Genomic DNA, 20,361 nt, shown 5'->3' with positions numbered 1-20,361 from the left:
TTCTGTTTGAAACTTTGCTGTGGAATTGAAGTATCTGACAAAACAGCTTTCAAACACATTCTACAGGAAACACTGCAAACTGCCTGTCATGAAACCTCACTTACCACAAGTAAGATAAAAAATAGTTAAAGCATGTTACAACGTTCCTCCATTTTTAGAGAGCGACGTAACCAATGCTCTCTCTGTTTTGAGATATGGGAACTGTTTGGTGCAAACCTCAGCATTTTGTTGGAGTTAATAACAAACTCGACTCCTGTCTGCGTCTGAACTTTGGCCAGATCACTCAAATGACATTTCAGAATGGCTCCTGTGGACAGCTTGCAGCAGCTAATCCCTGTGGCTGCAATTACCCACTCTGATCCCCTAGCTCTGCAGGCTCCCTCCCTCCACTACTTGAGCAGCGTAGCCCTCCTGGCCTGCTGGCAGGGCAAGACAAACACCAGGAGGAAAGAGGCCTGCACGAACTCTTCCAAACTCTCCTTGGTTCTATGTAAGGTTAGGAAAGACCTACCCCACCGCCCACAGGCTCATCCAGAGCTGGGCCCTGAGCCAAGCCCAGCCTCTGAAAACTGCCTCAGAAAACTTACCCGGCAGAGCTTTCAGCTCCTGCGCAGAAGGGCTGCTTTGGAGAGGCGTCTCGCTTCCTTCCATTCACAGAATTTGGTTGTGCTTCATTGCACACTTGCTACTGCAGGCTTGCATCATGAGTTGGATCTGCCCACCAACTCCAAATATGCTCCATGTTTGGGCTTATGTAACATTTGCTACTACTGTAAAAAGCACTTGAATTACAAAGGTCCTGGCAGATCAACAGAAAACAGGGGGTGGAGTCTAATTTCATCTAATATGGTCATACAAGGCGTCCTGGCCGTTGTATATTAATCTTTCTATTTGAAAGGCAACTTGTCAAAACTGGGGAAGATGGAATTTATCAATTTAACCTGCTAAAATGCAAATTACTATACTTTCTGAATTTTTTTCTGAATGCCCTTAAACTGACACAGCTACTACCAGGTATATTACAAAGCTTACATGATTTATTTAAAAATTTACATTTCACATCTTCGTAGACCTAAAGGTCTTAAAGTTAAACATTTCTATAAAATACCTGCAGCATTTTTCCACATTTTATTTCTCCTGTATTATCTATACTTGCTAAAATTTTTTAAAAAGTTTATTATTCCTAAGCATACTCCTTCCTAAATCTAGTAACACAAAATCTTAACCTACTTTCTGTGCATATTTCTAAAATATGTATACTTTCATATCCACCTGATTCTCCAGTTTGGTGTTCAAATCACTGGAGGGCTAACTAAAGCTTTCATACTTTTAAATCCAAGAATTTCTTTCACTGAGTGCCCCCCATGAAAACAATGTCTTTCTGGCCTGTTTCACTACCTCATCCCTATCACGTTCTTTCTCTCTGGCCAATCAACAAATCTTACCGTCAAACAGACATGGAATGAATGGGGTGTAACAGCTCATGCCTGTAATCCCAACTACCAGGGAGGCTGAGACAAGAGTCCAGGAGTTTGAGGCTGCAGTAAGCTGCGACTGCGCACAGCACTCCAGCCCAGCTGACAGAGTTCTAATAAAACAACAACAACAACAACAAAAAATCCCCACAAGTGACATGGAAAAAACTGCCAAGTGATCTGAGTTTTATGATAATAATGATTTAGATACCTGATAATTCAGAATGAACTCTTCTAAGTGTCAAAAGAAGTGGGAAAAGATTCTTCTACAGAATCCTATCACCCCACACAGAATGTTTAGCGAAAGTCCTGAATTACATGTATGGAAATGATTTAGCCTGAAAGGGGTGGGGAAGAGTTCTGAGGCATGAAAATGTCTATTAGACCAAATTCTAAATTGACTAAAACAAAAGAACAGTAGCTGCACTGCTCTATTTTCACAAGCACTCAGATCCCAACCATGTCAGCAATACTAAGATTTAGGGGTTTTCTAAAACCCATGTTTTTTGTTTTTTGTTTTTTGTTTCCCAGATTCCTTACAGTCACATTCATATAATCCAAAACTATGGTAGTCCTGAAAAGATGCTAGAAGAACAGAAGCGAAGAGCCATTGGCAAGCCTTAGAAGCAGAGGATGAGGATACATCTTCCAAATCTTTTCAAAAGCTCGTTAGTGAAAATAAGAACTTTAAGTTAATTCACAGAAGCGTTTTGTAAGCTAGAAAAAAAAATTCTATGGCTGTACAACCTGATTTCCACAGGTCTTATTATTATTCACTCCACTTCACCTGCCCTCCCTGCAAGCGTAGATGAGGAGTCTTCCTTAATGCCATCAATGGCAGGAAAGAAAGAGGTAGGAGGATCTTTCTCTAGCTAAACCTCACTTCCCTATCACTGCACCTGTATGACAGGGGATACCAGAGTCCTTGCTGACCTCCTAGTACAAATGCTTGCCTTTCTAACATTCCCTTTCATACACAGTGATTGTACCAGTGGGGAAAATTATCATTATGAGAGTCAGCCAATCCAAGACAGTTCTAAGAATCAAGGTTTTCTGTAACCCTAAAGAAAACCAGGGTGAATTTTAGCAAATGTTCTTAAATGCTACAAACACACGTCTACATTTAAGTTCATGTATAAATAAGAGAAAAATTATTTTAACTTATCTTTAAGACCTACATCAAAAAACAGATAGTCATATAAGCCAGGAAAATAAAATTTTGTACACCAATAATATAGATAAATACATAGAAACTGAGAACAAAGCTCAGATTAAAGTTTTAACACTCACATGTAGCCCTCGTAATGCCCTCAATAAAATATTTAAGCAAATACTGCTTTTTCTGCTTATAAAGCATTATCATAATTTTCTTCGAAACATTTCCAAATAAAATTTATTTTGATATTAGATATCCCAATGATGGCTCAGATATAAATGTCTAGGTCTGGGGACATGGTCATATTTCTTTTTTCCTAAGAAAAAACTTAAGACTGAACACTAAAAAAAGACTACAGACTAAAATACAATTTTAATAGAATAACATCCGTGCCTCACTGACCAAAAATTATATGTATCAGCTGTGGTTTGTATGGTGTACACACGTCAATTTCACCCTAGTACACAAAGGGGAGTTCTGAACTGACAAAAATTCTTCTGTGCAGTAGGCTATTCTCAGCAAAGAAGCAAACCTGCAGGAAGCTAGGAGGAGCACTCAAGGTTTGGGTTCAGGGGGCAGCCAGCCTGCAGTCTGAGCACTTCTAGTTGTACAGCCTTGGGCGAGACTCTGGAAAGCTGAGGGCTGATACTGCCTCCTCCCACAAGCCTGGCACGGTGAGAAGTGAATGAGGTAACACAGGTAATGCAACGCCCAGCACTTGTTAAACGTTCAGCAAATGTTAGAAATTATGATTACAACCAAGGAGAAACTGAATGGATGACAGGAAAGAAGAGTTAGAGTAAAACAGAAACAAAGAAAAACTGAGGTTTCTATTAAAGAAATTAGTCAAGTCCCCTACAAATCTTGGGATTTCCTAAACTGAATCCTTGAGAAGCAGCAGAGGTGTCATTCAGTGTTCTGCAGGGCAGCAAGCTGCTAGCAGTTATGAAATACCGTGCTCCTGTCATTGGTAAAAGCCAGTTTTCCATTTTACAGGAATACAAGTCTCCACTAACTCCACTTCACTGTCTCAGCAGGCCGGGCGAGTTATAATTGGTCTTAATTGGCACTTACAGGAGCTTTAACATTCCTTACCTGCTGCCAAGGAGCACTTGAAAGGAGAAAAAAGTATTTTCAAACTTGGAAATACCAAACAATTCATTCAGTTGTAGGCCTGCAAGCCTGCTATCCAGAATCAGATTAGCTTCACCTAGAAATGTTGCTATGTTATTATCCAGCGTTCATTAGGTACTCACATTGGATTAGGAGAGGTGGGAGATGAAATTTAAATGGGGATAATTCATCTTGGGAGCTAAAACCATGCAGCAGCCTTCCTCTAGCTGACCTTTTGGTGGATGGCTCTTCAGGGCTCAGCCACACTTCATGTGTGTAAGACAGGCAAACAAAATATATCTTCATGGTTTGATTTACACAGGCTTTGAGTTAACCACAGTCTGACCTCAGCCCAGTCATTATTTGTGAAACACACAATGAACACTGTTAAAAGGTGACCAATCATACCAAAAGCAAAGAGGAGAGCAAGATCAGAAATAAAACTGGCTGTAGTTTTTCCTTGGCCTTGCATTAATCACACTCAAAACTGTTATCATCAAGGAGGCCTCATATTTTGCACAGAGGAATCCTAGCATATAAGATTTCATACAGAATGAATAGAAATTTCCCATAAATACCAGGAAAATTGCCTGTAATTGTTGAAATGAGTATTTTTTAAAATAATCACTCATTTTGAAAGATCTCTTTGTCTCATATTAGTAAATATTACCCAGACTCGTGCTTGAGAAATTTACTTCAAATTAAAATTAATCATGTTTGTGTGTGTATGTGTGTGTGTTTAAGGAACATTTTAAGAAGCTTTAGAAAGATAAATGCAAGCTTAGAAAAATAAACACAACACCTACTCCTTTGGAGATACTTTCATAGTGGCTGGTAGAGATATAAAGTATTACAGCCTTTTTGGAAATCAATCCAGCAGCAGCTATTAGCACTGCAAATAACTATCTTTTGTGACCCAGGAATCCCTTCCTGAGACTATACCTCATAGAAACTAAACCACCAGTAATTAAGTATGTACCGCAGTGGTTACTGCTGTTTGGTTCACAGAGGCAAAAAGCAAGGAACAAAATCAATGTCCACAGAGCGCCTGGCGGAGGAAGCTACAGCACAGCCACACCTTAGAGTAGTATGCAGCCGTTAAAAAGAGGGGATTAGTGTTATCCAGGGCTATGAATGAATTTACATCAGGTATTGTTGAGTAAAAAAGAAGCAGAAGTGCAAATAGAATCCATTTTTTTTTAAACTATCACCAAAAGCCTCTACTAATAAAATACATGATTCTATGTGCCAGTATAGTTAGAAGCATGAGAAAAATATAGATGGATGCATACTAAGTTACATACTAAAAATGCAGCATGTATGGTTTATAGCACAGAGGACTGCTAGCTAGAGAAGACAGGGAAGTTGAAAGAGCCAAATAAGAAAAAGTAGGCTGCACTGAAAATAGTATGTTGGAGATGGTTAATTTGTATATTTATATAAAAAATATTATAAGTATATATATTTAATATATTCATATGCCATTCAAAAATATATAAAGAAACAGCTCTAACAAATTTCTGTTATAAAAATGCACTGGGAAGGTAGCTGAAGAAAATTAAAGAAATACAAAATTCTGGCTGAGTGCAGTGGTTCACACCTGTAATCCCAGCACTTCAGGAGGCCGAGGCAGGTGGACTGCTTGAGCTCAGGAGTTTGAGACCAGCCTGGGCAACATAGTGAAATCCCACCTCTACAAAAAATGCAAAAATTAGCTAGTTGTGGTGGCGCGTGCCTGTGCTTCCAGTTACTAGAAGGGCCGAGGTAGGAAGATTGCTTGAGCCCAGGAGGTAGAGGTTACAGTGAGCCAAGACTGTACCACTACACTCTAGCCTAGGCAACAGAGTGAGACTCTTTCTCAAAAACAAGAAAAAAAGAAAAGAAAAGAAATTCTAGTATTACAGAAACAAGTATATCTTGATTATTGTTACTCTCTTCATTTGTTTGGCTAAGCAGACTGAGACACAAGTAGCCCAACAGACCACCATTCAGCAACACTGAAAAAGGCCTATTTAGCTACTTTGGCAAAATAACATCTTAACCCTCTAAAGCTCACTACAAATCTTCAGTATCAAAAGTTGTAGGCCAGGCACGGTGGTTCACACCTATAATCCCAGCACTTTGGGAAGCCGAGGCAGAAGAATGACTTGAGATCGAGTTCAACACCAGCCTGGCCAACATGGCAAAACTCTGTCTCTACTAAAAATGCAAAAATTAGCTGGGTGTGGTGGCGCAAGCCTGTAATCCCAGTTACTCAGGAGGTTGAGGCACGAGAATCACTTGAACCTAGGAGGTGGAGGTTGCAGTAAGCCGAGATCACACCACTGCACTCCATCCTGAGCGACAGAGCGGGACTCTGTCTCAATTTAAAAAAACGAAGTTCTAACAACCTTTTAAAAATAAATATATCAAGCACAAAAGGCAATGAAACAAATTTCATTCCAAAGTTTATTCTTGACCTGAAGAGAATACAAATCAAGAACTCTATCTTGTGTGAACTCTATCTTAGGGGCTTACTGTTTGTATTTTATTTTAAATGGAAATGATTATCATTTCTTTTTTGTTTTTAACATTCAAATGCACAAGATGAAAAGGTATAAAATTAATTTGAAGTAAACCTCAAGACTGGGATTTTTACACACACAATGTGGGATGAGGGAAATAGCTAAATTTAGCTATTGGGCCCCTTCCAAACCAGTATGTTTTATGAATTTGGACTAGTACATACATCAGAGGAATTATTTCAGTCAGGTAGTAGGTACCACAGCCTCAAGAAGTGATAAAAACTCCCTCTTCTGGTCATATGTAAGACCACAGCTTAGTAGGGTTGAAATCGCAGGTGTGTTTATCTTAAACAGTCAATGTACAAATTTGTCTTGTGAAACGACTGTCAGGAGAAATACTTTTTAGAAGACATAAATAAAATACGGATTTATATACTGAAATGTCTCCTTTAAAGCTGAAGCATGGCCATCCTATAATAGCTAATGATTTCTATATGTAGCAGGCACTTCAAGAGTGACACTGGTGAATATTAACTCTCTCTCTCTCTCTATATATATATATAAAACGTCTTGCTTAATTTTTATCGTCTTTTTTTGTAAAAAAGGAAATCCCTACTATTTTTCCCTAGTTATATATACATACACACACACACACACACACACACACACACACAATACAATGTAATGTTGATACATATATACACTGTAAATAATTCATATATATAAATATAAATATATCTTTAGATAGACAGACACTCAGATAGATAGACAGATATTGCCAGAAACTCACATTTTCACTACCTTATTATTCTGGCAACCCAAATCAGAACTGTTCAAGTAGTTCATCAAATCACAGTAGTACAAACCTGGAGGGCACTGTGATCAGCCTCCATGTGGCGAATCAATATGCTGAAATACTGACAGACATTTCCAAAGAAGGATAGCCCTTTGAGTACTGTATATATTAATGCAACACTGAAAATCTAAATGTCCATCAATAGGAGTCAGGTTAAATGAATTAAAATACATTAATAAAGTGGAATAAAAGGCAATCTTTAAAAAGACTACAGCAGAACAGTACTTATTAACATGAAAAAAGTTTAGATTATTACGTTAAAAATGTGAATTCACAATGAATCTACTGTTTTGCGTGTGAGGGGAAAAATATGCTGATAAATATTACTTTGTCTAGGGTTTAGGAACTCTCTAAGATTATGTCCAACTGTACCCCTGAAAGGTAAGATGAAGGACCTCTGTTCATTCTGACTGCATACTTATCCTCTTGTTGGTTAATTTCTTTCTTTTACAATGTATTTTATTTTAAAAATTAAAAACAAACTGAAAGGTAGTGGTTTTTGTTAGTCAATAAATTTTCGCAATTAACCAATGAATACATGACAAGTCCCAGGAAAGTGCACATATTTTCTTTTGTTTCCTGGCTTATATGACTAGATTACAATAACATTAAAAAACTGCAAAGAAAAAATGACCCCCAAACTTGGCATCACTGCAATAATTATTTTCTTCTCCTATAATCTTTAGAAAATGCCTGAAGACTTAATATAACACATTTTCACTCAGGTTAGTGCACTTCATTAAAAACAAATGCCCATATACAAACTGAAAGAACAACCTCCTGATCCATAAGCTCAAGTACATTCATTGAGTTGCTTGAGCCAAGAACCCCATGAGTCATTCCTCCTCCCTTCCTTTCCCAGTTCATCAGCAAGCCCTGCTGGCTTTATACTTCCGATGTAGATTTTAATTCTGTTCATACTTCTCTGCTCCTGCTGCTACAATCCTAATCTAAGCTTTCTCTCCTGATCCAGCTCTCATCTTAACTAGTATGAAACAGCTCCCTGATTCCACATTTGCCCCGTGTTCCATACAGCAAACATCTGATCATGACACTTCTGGCACAAAATCCTTGAGTGACCTTTTATTGCCTGCACCGTCCAATCCTGATTCTTCTCATGGCTTGCAGGGCTCAGTGTCATCTGGTCCTGGCCCCACTTTCTTCAATTTCAACTTGGACCCCGTTCCTCCAGCATCCTCACTGGCCATTCTTCCAAGACCACTTCTATCTAAGGATCTTCACACTTGCTATTTCCTCTATGTAAAGCAGTTGTCCTCTACATCTTCAAATGGGCTGGCTCTCTTTCATCACTGAGTTTAAACATCACTCCAGGAGAGGCTTTCTTTGACTAGCCTTACTTAAAGTTGCCGGTCCCAGTCATTTTCTCTCACATCATTCCTATCATTAATCACTACCTAAAATAATATGATTTCACTCAATTTCATTTTTCTCTCTCCACCTCACCCAGTTGGAATATTAGGTGCATGAAGTCATAGACACTGCTTTTCTATCTCAGTGGAGGGCAATGCCTAGCACATACTGGACACCCAACAAATTTTGTTAAATGCATGAATCATACCATTGCTAGTTTACTTCCTTTTTAAAGGAGTCCCAAAGGCACAGACATTCATAAAAGCACAGATACCATAAAGAGGAAAAATAAGTACATTTTATAACTGGAAATTAAAATGTTGTTCCTACAAATGACAACTGTATTTTAAAGATATCTGCTTATAATACGACTAAGGAAAAAAGATAAAATTATATTAACTGAGAAAGAATAACCCTTTATCTGATGGTATGAAAGGTATGTGAAAAATTTAATTAGCATTCTTTAATTTGTAGCAAAGAAAAAATGAATACACTGTATGTCATGCTATCACTTTCTAATATTAGTAACATTAAATGATAAGTGGGGGAAAAAAACCTTTTATTTCTTTATCCAAAAACAGTTACTTGGTGACAAGAAGTTTAGGGCAAAGGGTCAGCCTGGAATTTCCTTCCAGAGTTAAACTAATGTCTACCTTTGATAGCATCCATGTTTTCATGTGCCTGTTCTGGTTAGCTCCCATCCCTGGCTCATTCTCCAACTGCTGGAGAAAGACCTGGTACATGTCTTCCAAGCAAAAGCGTGAGGTAATTTTTTCTGCTCTGTAACAAGTTTGTCTTTATACTGACTGCAGAAATAAACATGTCAGCCAATTCTCTAAAGAAGCTACAAAATGTTATGAGTCTCATACAAAAAGGGGAAAAGTTTGGCTTTAGATAGCTACTATGATTTAGAATTTAATAAAGTAGAACAGGCAGAAGAGAAATCCAATGACTATGCTAAATCAATAATCCACCTACCATCATTATATCTTTGAATTACTGAATGTTCTGAGGTAACAGGTTTACAATACTGACCCAACTTCTCCAAGGAAACTCAAATTTCTACTTCAGCTAGAACATCTGTCACTAATAATAGTTTTGTTACACATGAAATTCATATTGTCTGAATTTTCTTTTAACTGTATACATCCTTATGATAATGCAAAATATATTGATGTTAGTAGGTAGAAAAGATGGCCTGGTTGGTATAGTTTATCTGTGTCAATGAAATTTAATTTATGAGTTTGATCTGTAAACTAAGCATAAAATCTATTCAGTGGATTGTTAAGAACAGGAAATGAGACAATACATGCAAAAATTATCTGTAAATCACCAGGTACTATTAAAAGCTATCATTAGTCAGCAGACTTAAATTTACCATACTTAAGAGAGAAAAAAAAATTTTTCTTTCTTTATCCAAAAACAGTTATTTAATAACCAAATAAAATCACACATTAAAAAATATCTGAACCCATTTCTTTCCAGGTCTAAGTTAATCAGGGAACAAAAGGGGAGGGAAGTGTTCTGTATTAACTGGTAAAACCTCTGTTTTGTGATGCAATGTAATTATATGATGGCAATTGCTGGTCGGAACTATGTGAAATGTTGTCAACAATGAGAACTAGCATTTTTGCCAGAACCAGTCCATCAGATCTTATAGAGTAAAATTCCTTTTTCTCTTATGCTACTAACATTGTTTGAAACCAATTACTTAGCTCAAAAAAGGAGTAATTTCTTATATGAATATGAGTAATTTGCTCATCCTGATAAAATGACATTTTAGAAAATATGATTTACACTAGCATCTAAAATAATCCAAATCACCTCAATGCATATCAAGGAACATTAAGTCTAAGCAATTTGTGTGGCTGTTAATTTTACAGGATTTGTAACATCTGCAAGTGGAGAAAGCTATAAGATCACAAGAGTGTCTCTACTAAAGCTACGTTCATAAAGTCACAAAAAAGCTATATTTATGACACTCCTATTTGTGAACAGCCTGACAGAAAGGCACGTTTTACACTGAAGCCTCACCAACAGACCCACATGCCATTCACAATGATCAATAGTGGCTCAATATATAACAGATCGATAGATGACAAAGGCTATTTGTTTTACGTGATCTTTTTACAGATCAACATGAAATTCTAAAATTCTATTTTCCAGGTCTGTTATTTCTTCGGGCTAAGGTTGGCCCCAGTAGATAGGTCTTTAAACATCTGATGTAACAAAATTCAAGAACTTGTCCTGGTATTTCCCAACAATATGGAGTAGGTAACACTCTTTAATATTAATAACATCAAATGGTAAGTAAAAACTTACTCCCTTTCCAATCTCTTCATTTTGCTGATAATATCGCACTACTATGTGGACAACACTTGCCTAAAATGTGCTAGTCTCAATTTTAACAAAGAGAGCAAGCCTCAGGCTCAGAGCCAGCACTGGCAAAAGCATCAACATAAAATTAAATAATCTTCTTTTCACAGCATTTACTTTAACATTTACCATTTCTCATAGCAGACAACACTAGTTTCCCCTTTATTGTTCTAGTAAGATTTTCCTTGTAAATCGATTATGTAAGTGGTCTGATTTAAAGAAAAATACTAAGTGGAGTTAAGTCAGCAGATGATAAAGCCAGAACTTGATTAAGGCTGCGAAAAGGTGGCTGCTCCTCCACATGTCACTACTGAGGAGATGCTCAGAGACTCAAGCTAAGCCAAAAGGTCAACAAGTGGATCAGCCTAACTAATCTGAGGCAAATACTTCAACAGTTAACATCTGAGCAGGGTTTCAATTAATCATAGAGATTCTAAATGTGGTACCTGTCCAAGCTGAATAAACATCATTCATCTATTTCCCCTAGGTAAGATCACCCATGGGTCTGCATAAAAGAAACATTAAGGTATTCTTCATGAGCAAACTCAGTGAAGCTGTAGAGCACAAAGCATGAATTCCTGGGAAGCTCTCTCAGTACACAGCCTCCAAAGCACCCCACAAGTCATCGGCTAACCCTGTGATAATCCCACCATTACAATCCCTCTTTCTGCAGGTAAACAGACTACAACAGATCCAGAGTAAATGTATGTAAGTAGTACTATACAGTTTACGCTCTTCAGTAGCCAGTATAGGACCAACACATTTATCACTAAACTAACTGATGAACTTAAGATTCCACACCTCAAAAGAATGGTGCTTCTGACTCTAGAAATGTCACCATCTCAACACTTTCTCCTACTCCAAGTTTTCTGGCAATTAATGTGACATTTCCAGCACATAATACAGAGATTTTAAAAAAATAGGGGCCTCCCTTCCTGCCATTCTGGTTGGCTCAACAAATCTCTAAGCGCCAATCTGAGTCAGTCACTCTATGTTAGCCACTCTATGTACCAAAGCAACAGCTCCATCAGAGTGGACTGTATCTGCATTTGTGAAAGCAATGCATCCCAGCCAGCTAGTGTGTCAGAATCAGCCCAGAGAGCTGTTTAGAATGCAGATTCCTAGGTTCTATCCCTGGAAATTCCCATTCAGAGCATCTGGAGTCAGCTTCTGGAAGCTGCCCACTTAGAAAGCTCCTCTTTAATTCAAATGCACAGCAAGTTTGGGATCCACTGATTCAAATTATATTTTTAAATCTGAAAGTAGCAGTAAGCAGCACCTTACTCTTAAAAATACTAAGTAACTGAAGAGAAGTATGAGGCACGCTGGAGTATTTCAAAACATTAAAACACCAAGAAATCATGGTATTACTATGTTAGTTTCCAAGAAAGCAAACTATACTATGAGAGCAATCAGACTGAAAAACTAGAAATGCCAAAATGACACTATAATCATTCACCATCATTGCTCAAATGGAAATCCTTGTTAATCGTTAACTCCTAAAACAGGAGCTTGGCTAGCAAAATAAGTACAGGGCTTCTTAACTACTCTGAATAATAAGTTGCTCACCAATTCATTATAATTTTACCACCAACATTGACTGATTTTACAACCCTTGCTGCCACTGTAGCATGTTTTCTTGTCCTGGTAGCAGTGGTTTTAAAGGAACTGCCTGCTGGAGTTTGTAGCAATTATTCATTTGTTCATAAAAGTCACAGATAGATATCAGCAATACATGCATTCACATGAGACTGCTGACAAATTTTCATCAATTTCACTCGAAAGTACAATCCCTCTTTCGGCAGGTAAACAGACTACAACAGTTACTCTAAAAGATTCTGAATTTGAAAACTGTTTTTGCTAACAGTGGAAAACAGGAATGCAAGAATTGGCCTTCTAAAAATTTCAACACAAAAGAAAATGTTCCAAAAGTAATCTTTCCTGACACAACCCCTGTCCCCAAGAGATAGATGAAACTGTGGCAGTACTGGAAAAGGCTGTTGGTCCTGGGAATCCTGTTCACCTCTCCTTCCCTGCAAGTGAATAGGGTGTCACTCCAGGGCCACCACATGGTGCCTTCCTCCACTTCATGCAGTAACTCTCCCAAACCCCCATTCATCTCTAAATCTCTTGTCAATTCCACCAGCAGATATCTCCTCCTCTGCTGATTCAAAGAGGGCACTCCTTCCACATTTCCCAGCAGAATCCCTCTCTCAGAGCACTTGGCCCTCACCTTTCTGCCAGGAACTCTCCTCTCTATCTTTAATATTTCCCTTGTCACTAGAGGGATCTCAGCCCTCCTACCTAGTGGCTTTGTCAGTCACATCTCCTGCCAAGCCACAGAAGACCCTGGAGTGTATGAATCTTGCATTCACACTTTCCCATTTACATGTTTGAAGTTACCACCAATACTTTGTCATTCAACGACTATCATATTACTAGATACTGTGCTAGGGACTGGAAGGCAGGAAAGGAGAAAGACAGAAAAATGTGATTTTAGATACTTTCTAGGCCAGGCGTGGTGATTCACGCTTGTAATCCCTGTACTTTAGGAAGCTGAAGCAGGCAAATCATTTGAAGTCAAGAGTTCCAGACCAGCCTGGCCAACATGGTGAAGCCCATCTCTACTAAAAATACAAAAATCAGTCGTGCATAGTGGAGTGCACCTATAATCCCAGCTACTTGGGAGGCTGAGGCAGGAGAAGCCCTTGAACCCAGGAGATGGAGGTTGCAGTGAGCCGAGATCACACCACTGCACTAGGTGACAGGGGAAGACTCCACCTCAAAAAAAAAAGATATTTTCTCCTACCCACATACATTGACATTCTAAGAGAGTAACAAGAAGATTAAAAAAAAAAAAAAAAAAGAAAGAAAGAAAACTTCATAGAAACGTGCTATAACCAGTGAGTAAGATGCTCCCAGAAGAGGGGACCAAGAGGTCCTCTTTCTGCCTAAGGAGTCCATTATACTCATCAATTCTCTCAGTCACCACTAAGTCACATCACTCTGGTTCTAAAAAATCTGCAACAGGTCCTCACCGACACATCCAGAGCAGGGGACTCTGACAGGCACTGAGGCCCTGTGAGCTAGTCCCAGGCTGCCTTTGCCCTCCACTCATCCACAGGTGGGTACAACAGTTTTTGCCAATGGTGACTTGTGCAGCACATCCCAAAGAACTTGGAATTTCCTGCCCCTGTGCTTGCTGACGTCAACCTTCTTGCCAACCTGGGGCCGCCAAATATGGTTGTTCAGTGCACAAACTGTGCAGCCATATGTAGGAGCTCTGCCTATCCAACACAATACCTCCCATTTTAGTGGATTACAAGTGATTTTTCCAAAATATTTTCTGTATTTTCCACAAGTCAGAACCAGGAAATGACATCTTATCCACCTGTGTGCCCACTCTAGTGCCTGCCCCAGGGATTCTCCTAGAAGCAGGAACTCAATCTTTTCATGGTTAAATAAAAGACGTATTCCTTGGGAAAAAAAAAATGGTGGAATGTTGCTTATGATGGTGTGCCTCTTAACCCAACAACAGCAGTCTTAACAGCAAGACCTGTAAATTCTAACTTTAAAATGTTTCTTGGCCAGGCACAGTGGCTCACGCCTATAATCCCAGCACTTTGGGAGGCAGAGGTGGGTGGATCACTTGAGGTCAGGTGTTCGAGACCAACCTGGCCAACTGGAAGAAACCCTGTGTCTACTAAAAATAAAAAATTAGGTAATCCCAGCTATTCAGGAGACTGAGGCAAGGGAATCGTTTGAATGTGGGAGGCAGAAGTTGCAGTGGGCTGAAACTGCACCACTGTACTCCAATGTGGGTGACAGAGCCAAGACTCTGCCTCCAAAAAAAAAAAAAAAAAAAGGTATCTCAAAGCTATGCAGTCTCCCTAGCTCTACTGCCAGATCGTACTCTCGGTATAGCTTCATCTCTTGCCTCTGTACTATTCTCCCTGCTTCTGCCCTTCTGCCAGAATTTATTCTCAGCAAATCAGCCACTGAGATAGGATGGTTACTCTATTACATAAATCCCCCAGTGTCCCCAAGCTGCTTCTTACCCTGGCCTGTGAATGATCAGGTTCCTGCTCATAATGCTGGGTTTCTCCAGTTTTTACCTACCTTCACTAAATACTAAATACTCTTCAGCCACACAGGCCTTCCTCAGATCTGTGTGCTGGCTGTTCCCTCTGCATCAAACGCTCTTATTCTAGACTGCTGCCCAAGTTGTTCCTTCTCATCACTTAGGACTCAGTCAGCTCCAGTGTCACCTCCTAAGACGCTTTCTTTAAACACACTATCTTTAGAAGAACCCCATCGTTACTCTCTATTACAAGCTTGCATTTGCAGTAGTAAGAGCAATGAAGAAACAACCTGCAGTTATTTTTAAAGTACATCTAGTTAGTTTAGCCTGCCTCTTAAATTAGAGTGTAAACTCTATGTCCATAAGAATCATACTACATACTCAATACTTGAAACAAGATAGGTATTCAAATACTTACAATTTGATATTGAGGCAAACTGGGCATAAAACCAAATTTTAGAATCAGATTCGTATCTCAAACACTTAGGGGCATTAGGACAATGCCAAACTAAGATATTCAGACTCTTCCACAATTAACACCCAACATTTAGAACTACTGAACTGAGAAGTTTCAAAATCACATTTCCTTTAAAAAAAAAAAAAAAAAAAAAAAAAGCCCATTCATCCATATTGTGAGTGTGTATATAATTTTAAAATCCAATGAATTCAAAACCAGGGGCTCTAGAAGGAAACAAACCTGTAAGTATGCTGATGCAACACTTTAAGAGAGATTTTATAAATTATACTTTCTCTAATTTCAATAAAAAACAGAAAATTCACACCATTTTTAGTAAAAATATCCAACATCTGATAGTTATTAACCCATTCAGTGAATTAAAAAGTCTACCTCCTGATGGGGGAGGATAGTATGACCTACGCATGCCATCACCATTTCTTAGTTTAATCTCGCTTTACCTTTTACCTTCTAATAACGATTTTTTAAATGCTTAAGAACTTACCATAATGTGATTGAAATGCCTGTGGTTTGACAACCTGATTACAGTCGTTACACACCACCAAGTAGAAATCATCATGGGCTGGACAGAAACCAAATATTGGCATGTCTGCAACACAGAAACAGAGCATCACTCACTCATTTGGTTCTGACTGATATAAAAACATTTTGGGAAACAATACCTTCTAAAGGAGTTGCCTTATTACAAAGTGTACCAGGACAAATGAACTGATGTGGTACACCATCACTATTAAATGGAAAGAAATTAAATCAGGCTTACAGAGACACTTTAAAAAAGGTTAAAGTGCACCAAAAATCATTACGAGGTAAAACAGACAATCTTTTAAAATGCAAGTAATGAATATATTTGCACAATAAAGCAACATTAGATGAACACTACCAAGAGTTATGGGAAAGAATCTGCAACCATATAAAATGCTTAGTAATTCACAAAGCTGTACCATCTAATGGTTTCATTTGTTTATGCATTCTATTCCGACTATCTAGTTACTGGGTTCCATGGAACAAGTAAGAAAGGGAGCAGAGATTTCACAGAGGAGTAAAATTGCTGGTTTGCCAGCATGTAATATAAAGAAAATTATTTTCGTATACTTTTCCCAAGGCATAGCAACCTCTAGTCCTTTTGTTTACATACTGATGCCACCAGAAAGACAGACTGAACCTTATCACAAACGGCATTTCATACATTAATCAGTTTGGTTACCAGATTAGGGTAGGATATGAGCTGTTTGCTTAACAGTAAAATTAAACTATCTGCATACACATGAAAACAAAGTAACTTGATACCTGGCAAATATGGTTAACTAAAACATCTCAACCATGAACAATTAATTATGAACAACAATCTAGGGAACAGAGCTAAAAGTTCAGATCCAGAATGAAACTTTTTAAGTATTTCAAAATCAGTAGATTTTAAACAATTATTTTACACTATATGCACTGTTTAGAATATCTGCAATGAATGGATAATTAGCACACGTCAATATAAGCATATGTTTTAGTAGATCAAATACCAACTTTAAAGGGCAAGGAAGAAGATCTTAAAAAGTTGATTAGCATCTGCTTTCTTCTCTATGAAGATTTAATTTCATACTCTCTCCAGCTATGGAGACATTGGTGGTTTTAAAGGGAGAAGAAAACTCCCTAAGAAGATGTCAAGTGATGATAATCTCTAAAATATCAAATTACTGATAAAATCTACACATGGCTATAGCTTGAATTTTCTTAAATAGTTTCTATGACACTGAATTGCACAGATAGCCAGCTATAAATCTGAAATATACTAGAGTCCAGCACGATTTAGGGATGTACTTGCAGCACCAAGTAGTTTCTATGTGCTATTATCTCATTTTATCCTCACAACTACCTAGGTAGATACCGTTGTATCCCCTCTCTAAAGAAGAAAAAACTGACTCACACAGAGTTAAAGTACTTTGTCTAAGGTCAGTAGCTGCAATTCAATTCTGACTTATAATGTGGCTTGGATTTCATAACTCTTGAAGACCAGACGAATGATACCTAGAGATTCCTTCCAGATTTCAATGTCGATAAACTAGAATGTCAGGACTGACGATCTTTGACTGTATAAACTGATTAGATAAAATAAGAAGTTTCCAGTAGACTACAGACTTCTGTGACTAGGCTTATTTAACAAAAAATAAGAGCCAAACAATAAGCTATTTTCCTTGAAAGCCTGCCCACATTGAGTTAAATATAGCACATGTGGGAGAAGGAGAAAGGTTATATCCATGCAATGATATACATGTAATAAGTCATTTTCCCAGATTACAGTTTCTTGACATGACATTTCATTCTGAAAAATAAAAATTTAAAGTAGTTTACCATAAGTTCCATATGCTTCCGTGCTAAATGCCTCTGATACATCTAAAGTACAGAAATGGCATAACATTCATAATTTACTACTGAAAAGTCTTAGATAGATATCAAATAAACAATTTGTTTAATGAAATCAACTCAATTAGTTTTATTATTAGATAGCAGTTAAAATAGTATTAAATAAACAGTCTTAGTTTACTTTTAGGTCTCTGTAATGTGCTGCTGGTGGTCTCTGTGATTCCCTCAGTTCTGAATGTAATGCAATGTTGTTTAACATAGATCACTTTGCCAGATACTAGATTATTCTGTGGACTAACTCCTCACCCCTTTAAAAATAAAGCAATTAAGAGAAATAAAAACCTAAACTGATCCTTTCAAATAATCAGGATTCAATTTGCCACATGATGCTTATCATGTAAAAACCTATCCTTTTTTACTCTAGTTCATCTGATCCTTTTCTGAGACTTAAGACTAGTAAAACCAAAAAGGTAGGGTCATTCTGTAAGGAATTAAGAATGTACACTTCTGTAAAAAATTCTATTTCCTCAATAACTTAGGATCAATTGCAACTGATGATGACTATAATGATAAACAGCTAACATTTATGAGAGACCACTATGTGCCAGGCCCTATGTCAAGCAGTTTTTATATGGTTTATCCCATTTATTTCTAACAATAACCCTACAAAATAATCTCAATTTTACATATGGAGAAACAACCTCATTTAACATCACCCAGCAAGAAAGTAACATGACCAGGACTCTGGTTTGCGTGACCAGAAAACTTGGTTCTTAGTTTCTCAGGAGCACACCGAATCTCTCTAAAAAGCATGCACACACACACCCCCACTCTGAGGAAAGAAACACGGTATAGTTAAACCCAGTTCATTCTACTCTATGAAACTGCGTTCCTTAGGCAGCGCATGGTGGCTCATGCCTGTAATCCCAGCACTCTGGGAGGCTGAAGAGGATAGATCTCAAGTTCAGGAGCTGGAGACCAGCCTGGCCAACATGGTGAAACTCCATCTCTACTAAAAATACAAAAATTAGCTGAGTATGGTGGCAGGAGTCTGCAGCCCCAGCTACTCAGGAGGCTGAGGCAGGAGAATCACTTGAACCTGGGAGATGGAGGTTGCAGTGAGCAGAGAGAGCACCACTGAACTACAGCCTGGGTGACAGAGTAAAACTCTGTCAATAAAAAAAGAAGAAAAAGAAAAGAAAAGGAAAGAAAGAAAGAAAGAAAGAAAGAAATTGAGTTCCTTTTATGAAAACTTAAAGCAACTTTAATTTTAGCTTTCTAAATGCTTTACTTTCAGATACCCATATTTGGAAGTAAACTAGAGGACACAAAATAATTTAAATAAAATGTCTTCTTCGGGGGGGAGGGGGGGAAGGAGTTCTATATCCTTTTTCTGCACTGGGACATTCCAGAGGCCTTAGCAACAGGAACAGAGTGTGGAATGTTGTGGCAACATAAAGAAATGAAATAATCTGTGTGTAAGAGACAATATGTATGTTCCTAAATATTTTAAAGCATGTATTCACAATCAACCCATCTGTAAATTAACATACAGATCTTGCTCAAATGCTGGGAAAAACCTGATTGACAAAAGAAAACAAAACTATGAAATTAACAAAAATAAGTTCATTATTCAAAAAGTTTACAAAATACAGCCGGGCACAGTGGCTCACAGGTGTAAACTTTGGGATGCTGAGGAGGGCGGATCACGAGGTCAGGAGATCGAGACCATCCTGGCTAACATGGTGAAACCCCATCTCTACTAAAAATACAAAAATTAGCCAGGTGTGGTGCTGCGCACCTGTGGTCCCAGCTACTCAGGAAGCTAGGCAGGAGAATCGCTTTAATGAGGTAGAGGCTGGAGTAATCAAAGATCACGCCACTACACTCCAGCCTGGCGAAAGAGCAACACTCAGTCTCAAAAAAAAAAGAAAGAAAAAGGTTTATAAAATACGCTTGAAATACACAACTTAGGCCTTTAATTATTTACTTGAACCTAAAGTTTAAAAACTGTACTTGAATTAATGGATTCCAAACTAATTTGAAAGAATGGATTTTACTGTTATGTAAGCCCTAAATCTTTCTCAGGATTTAGTTCACCCCTATGTGTCAATTAGTGAGTGGGCCAGCACCCACATCTAGGCCATTGTGTACTTTGGAGACCCCAGGCCAGCAGACTAGGGAGGATCATTAGGTTTAACACAGGACACTTGAGCACATGTATGTAGGAACTTCAGTCACATATAGAATGAAGTCCTTCTGCTAGAAACCATATCCCGAACCATAGTGAATGTATTTACTCTGGTGTTGCTATCTCCCTTTTGAGAACTTTGTTCAGTAACAAGAAACTTGAATGGCACCGCAAAGCATTTAACCTGCCCAGTACCCTGCATATAGATGGTACACAGTACCATCTATATGTCTTATATACATTTCAAACAGAACAAGCATGTCCAAAACTTCACTCTTGACTCTTTTCTGCTCCTCACCCAACAACCTTCCCCATTTTGGGTAAATGATACTATTCATTCCCCAACAGCTCAAACTAAAAGCCCAGGTGCCATCTCCAATTCTCTTGTTCTTATCACATCCAGGCCAC

General features: G+C 38.1%; 1 protein-coding gene across 6 annotated transcripts in view; it reads right to left on the bottom strand.

The window, feature by feature from the left end:
* ATXN7 (ataxin 7) overlaps positions 1-20,361 on the bottom strand; it is a 138,410-nt gene that overhangs the window by 35,857 nt on the left and 82,192 nt on the right. For 4 of the 6 annotated variants that reach the window (XM_039477065.2, XM_074404489.1, XM_074404486.1 and 1 more), the window contains exon 5: positions 15,892-15,996. In XM_039477065.2, coding sequence (XP_039332999.1) covers positions 15,892-15,996 — 105 coding nt within the window. Of the gene's footprint in view, positions 1-587; positions 15,869-15,891; positions 15,997-20,361 lie in introns of those variants that run through there. The other 2 variants (XM_074404490.1, XM_074404491.1) reach the window with 1 other exon arrangement.

Source organism: Saimiri boliviensis, chromosome 8, assembly GCF_048565385.1.
Source record: "Saimiri boliviensis isolate mSaiBol1 chromosome 8, mSaiBol1.pri, whole genome shotgun sequence".
Lineage (NCBI taxonomy): Eukaryota > Metazoa > Chordata > Mammalia > Primates > Cebidae > Saimiri > Saimiri boliviensis.
Note: the sequence above shows the minus strand (reverse complement) of the source record. Positions and strands in the feature narration are given on the sequence as shown.